The sequence below is a fragment of the Notothenia coriiceps genome, unplaced genomic scaffold (assembly GCF_000735185.1).
Source record: "Notothenia coriiceps isolate Sejong01 unplaced genomic scaffold, NC01 NC01_scaffold00037244, whole genome shotgun sequence".
NCBI lineage: Eukaryota > Metazoa > Chordata > Actinopteri > Perciformes > Nototheniidae > Notothenia > Notothenia coriiceps.
Genome location: NW_011369945.1, coordinates 4329024 through 4333756, shown reverse-complemented (window position 1 = coordinate 4333756; position 4733 = coordinate 4329024). Strand labels below are relative to the sequence as shown.

Below are 4733 nucleotides of genomic sequence, written 5' to 3'. Positions count from 1 at the left end.
ATTCTATTATTCTCATTTGTTTTGGTGGCTAAAGCATGTTTACAGGATTCTTACGGTCATTAAAAAACCTGGAAAAGTCATCGAAATTCAAAATGACAAAAAAAAAAAGTTATGGAAAAACAATATTTTTCCCAAAGTTTTTGAAAAGTCATGAAAATGTAACTAAAGTTGCATCAAATATAATTTATATTTTATTTAATCGCCGAAATAGTAATACTATAATGATAATAAATACTGTAAGTTATTTATTTTACAACATGTTTCATATGCAGACCTTGTTTTCCTGTTCCATGTTACAATAAACCATTTTCAGTGGTACTGCTGAGAAAGAGTCATTTTTTTTGGTCATGGAACATTAGGTAAAGGTCATGGAAAAGTCATTGGTGAAAAAAGTGTGAACCCTGTACTTTGCAATGTACTGAGCATAAACCCAGATACAATCACCACCATTGCATCGACCCAATCTTTCCAATCGAGAATTCAATCTGTTTTCTAAATAATAAATGGGGCGAAGCCTGCGAGCTAGTTCAGGCAGTCAACTCGAGCACTTATGCTGCATTCATACATAACGCCCCTTGCCACTCTGCAACCAACCAAACAGAGTCTCCTTAATATGCCGCTCTATTTAACCTGCCAGTTCTCTCTCCATGCATTGCTTGCTGCTGCTATTGCCGCAGCTACCTTTACGTCGCTGCTGCTTGCCTGCCCCACCACCACCCCAGCTTCCACCTGTAGGCTCGGGGTTAGTTATTTGATCATCACTCATCGTGCTATGTATATCTATGGAGTGATGATGCCCGAGCCTAGTCGCCAAACTCAACTATATGCTGCTTCAAATAAACATGTTAAAGAAACACGTGAGTTGTCTGACTGAAATACGTTAACCAATGACTGTTGATGAACCATTTCATTGTGGATTGAGGGCTCCAAGTTTCCATATACAGATATAGGATGNGACTTTGTTCAGGGTTCCTACGGTCATTAAAAACCTGGAAAAGTCATGGAAATTCTAAATGCTGATTCCAGGCCCTGGAAAAGTTATGGAAAACAATATAATATTGTTTTCCATAACTTTTCCAGGGCCTGGAATCAGCATTTAGAATTTCCATGACTTTTCCAGGTTTTTAATGACCGTAGGAACCCTGAACAAAGTCACTTCACTTTTCACCTTGTATTTGAGAGCTGAAAGCAGTGACACACGACTTCCTTTTTAAGGATGAGGCCAAACATTTTTTTTTAGATTCATCTTATTGCGAACTAAATCTCTCACCACTGTACGGGTTTCTAATTGTAATTTATTTAACTTTATTATTTTTTTGATTGCCTTTTGTCGGTGAGGGACTCTCCCGATTGCCAAGATCATGATAATAATTCAGTAAAAATGTCTATGTAAAAAGAAAGATCTTTTATTAAAAGACTGTCAATTATTTCATACAAAAATAGCATTCAAAGAACAGTACAACACTTTCAACAGAAACACAATTGAATTTTGCACAAAAGAGAAAAGACACAATTTCTGAAACACTGTCAATGATGTCTCTGACCCTGTGGGACATCCTTGTTTAGTCTTTCCAGTGGAAATCCAAATAGCACGACCTGAAGCAGGATCTTTTGTTGGAAATAGAGGCGTCTATAAAAAGCAGCGATGAGTCTGGACGAGTGCTGAACACTGATCGGCCTCAGACAGGAAACTGCTTCCTCACCACGTCTGCCATTTGGGGATCAACCTGAGACAGCATGGCCTGCAGGTGCTGAAACTGCAGAAGAGGAAGAAGGGTGGGGTGGAAACTAAATGTTTATTTTCCACTGGAGCTGGAGGCGTATAGCGGCAGTCCATCACACGTCTAAACCTAAAATAAGCCCTAAAACTGTTTGCACAGAATTAGGCCATAACAGAAAATTCAAGGTGTAATTTATTTGAACCAATACATCTATTTGTAATATTTTGATTTGATTTGATTTATTTCGAATGTGTAAAACAATAATACAAAAATCTAACATGAGAATGATTATACGATACAAAATTAAGCAGTGTCAAATTGATATACAAAAATATTACTGATTCTAAATGATATATAAACAATATACATTTACAATTGTTTTAAACTTGCATGACAAATTATAATAGCATATTTATTTCAACTCTAAGTTTATAGATATTTAAAAAAAGAAAAAGCTGCAAAATGTAAGAAGCTGTAACAAAGCATCTCATATTTGTACCTTGAACAATAACTTTTTTAATAAAATTAATTATTTGCTCAAATATATCCTTCCCTGGCTATTGACTTTTCCATACTACACGTTCAACATTAATAACATTAGGAGAAAATGCATACTTTGATATTAGATGAGAAGTTTAAACTGTTATGTGGAAACTTTTAATCTAAAGTAAAAAGCATACAGGATGATTTAAGTTGCTCCAAACTAATTGCATAAGACTTTTATGAAATAAATCACTTACTGAAGTCTTAAAGTTGGGAACCAAAGTGCCCGCAGCTGAGAGAGCAGTCTTCTCTGTAAGATGACCTTTCTTTACCAAATCTGCCACGGTGTCCTACAAAGGACAACAAATACAAATTTGCATTAAAGGATCTTAGTAAGAAACCTGAAAAAACAAAACATTTCCCTTTTTTTTTTTACCTGGGGAATCTGAATGCAGATGTCAGCTAGAAACTCAGCTGTGATCTCTGCTAGGGTCTGCAGCTGTTCGTCTTTTGTGGCGTCTCTGCTGGTAGCGTCATCTTTGCCCTCACTTTGGTACTGAAGCACCCGCAAAACGGTTCCAATTAGGGAAATACCTGGAGGAAAAAGACAACTGAAAGTCAAATTCAAGCCACTATATATATATATATATATATATATATATATATATATATATACGTGTTTGGCTTTTATTGATGGACAGGACTGATGGAATGAAAAGTGTAGCGATAGGGAGGATGCAGCAACAACAAAAATGATTGGATTCAAACTCAGGCTGTTGATATAAGGACTCAGCATTGGTACATGGGGCCAGGATATTGTCATATCCTTCCATTTAAATTTAAAAACAATTCTGAAATGCAACCATTTATAGAAAAAGACTCAAGTCCAAAGTAAACTGACCAGAAAATAACACGATATACTGAATCTACACTAGGGCTGCTACAGGCATTTAAAATGGTACGTCTCAGGGTTGATTTCACTCTGGTACGTAACGTACTTATGTCACTTCTGTCGCACCACTGCTCCTGGCATCTATACAGAGCCTGGAGCACAGCGAAGGCCTGAACCAGGATGCTCTTCTGCTCCTGCAGGACAACAGGGAGATCCGTTGGCTGGCAGAGATCCTCACACACAACGTCACTGACAAATTCCCACACTGCTTTGCCGGGTCCATCAGGTGCAGCTAGAAGACACAAGGAAACAACGCCTTGCCTGTTGAGAGGTCACTTCAGGATCCTGTTTTAGATGGTAACAACTATTGTGAACACTTCTGTAACGATGTGCCGCCAGCTGAGCGGAGATACTAACTGTTTGATCGCTCTTACCAAAAGTCTGAATGCCCTCATCTATGGTGGTGAGGAGTTGGAGGGCGTGAAGGTAAACCTCCAAGCCATTCGGACTCTCTGATCTGTGAAAGAATACTGAGCGTCAAACAAGTCTTTAACATCATTAAGTACTTATTTTGACTGTCCAATAATAAATAATAGGTTTTATAAATAAATATAGATGTCAATCCAAGCATCCAACTGGGATAAAGCCTACTGTTATTTATTATTTCTTTTCCCTCTCTGGATTTACTTATCTTCTTCTTGATTTTGTATTTTCACATGTTTTCTTTTTTATGATTTGGAAATTACTGACATTGATTGTTGCTTTTTGTCGTTCTTATGTCAAATTTGCCTATATGAGTACTCATAAAATTGTAAGAACTAGAAAAAGGGGGGGGGGGGAGCAATAATACAAATATCAGCAGATATACAAGTAAATTGCATCAATGTTATTTATGATTTATGAATATGAATAAAGAACAATTGAAAGCATTTATTTTGTATAGATACAACACAAACTCCTTGTTACGGAGCCCCCTAGGGGCAACATATAACTTTTCATTTAGTACTTTCTGGTCAGGTCGGCAACACAGAAACCACAACAATGGAGTGGTTCATCGATTTTACTTTGAGCTTGGCCTTAAATATAAAGATATAAGATCAGTGCTTGGCAATAGGCATTAGGCAGGGGTTTCACATAAGTGAAAGACACCTCAAGAGAACACTCAGAGCGAGGGGACATGCACGTCACAAAGCATACTCTGAGCTGAGTTATTCACAGATTCGAATTTCGCGGATCAATAACTCATGAACATAACGTTGTAAAAATACAAACAAAATGACTTTACAATCATAGCAAGGTAGACAACGAGCTACAGTCGTTTTTATCAGAACAGTTCGACACGCGCCGTCATCCGAGCTAAACTTCAAGAATTGGTCACAATCTGCAGCTGGAGGGTAGTACCCCTCAATGCTGTGTGCAATGCCTCAACGTCTCAACGTGGGCGGAGGTCAACCTTTGAGGCACATTATTATTATTATTATTATTATTATTTAGTAGTACCCCTCAATGCAGTGCGCTACGTCTCAACGTGGGCGGGAGTTCAACGTGGGCGGAGCTCAACGTGGGCGGAGCTCAACTTTTCTCAACCTTTGAGGCACGTGACGTCCCGACTCCCGTGTTGTGTACTTACCCAGTCA

General features: G+C 38.1%; 1 protein-coding gene across 1 annotated transcript in view; it reads right to left on the bottom strand.

Annotated features, from left to right (window-relative positions):
• Positions 1 to 1386: 1386 nt before the first annotated feature.
• Positions 1387 to 4733, bottom strand: part of LOC104965209 (protein saal1) — a 3769-nt gene continuing 422 nt past the window's right edge. The window contains exons 2-6 of the mRNA XM_010794168.1: positions 3531 to 3613; positions 3203 to 3388; positions 2641 to 2798; positions 2462 to 2554; positions 1387 to 1757 (exon numbers count right to left, since the gene is read on the bottom strand). Of these exons, the coding sequence (XP_010792470.1) occupies positions 1680 to 1757; positions 2462 to 2554; positions 2641 to 2798; positions 3203 to 3388; positions 3531 to 3613 (598 nt within the window). The 3' untranslated portion in view covers positions 1387 to 1679. The remainder of the gene's footprint in view (positions 1758 to 2461; positions 2555 to 2640; positions 2799 to 3202; positions 3389 to 3530; positions 3614 to 4733) is intronic.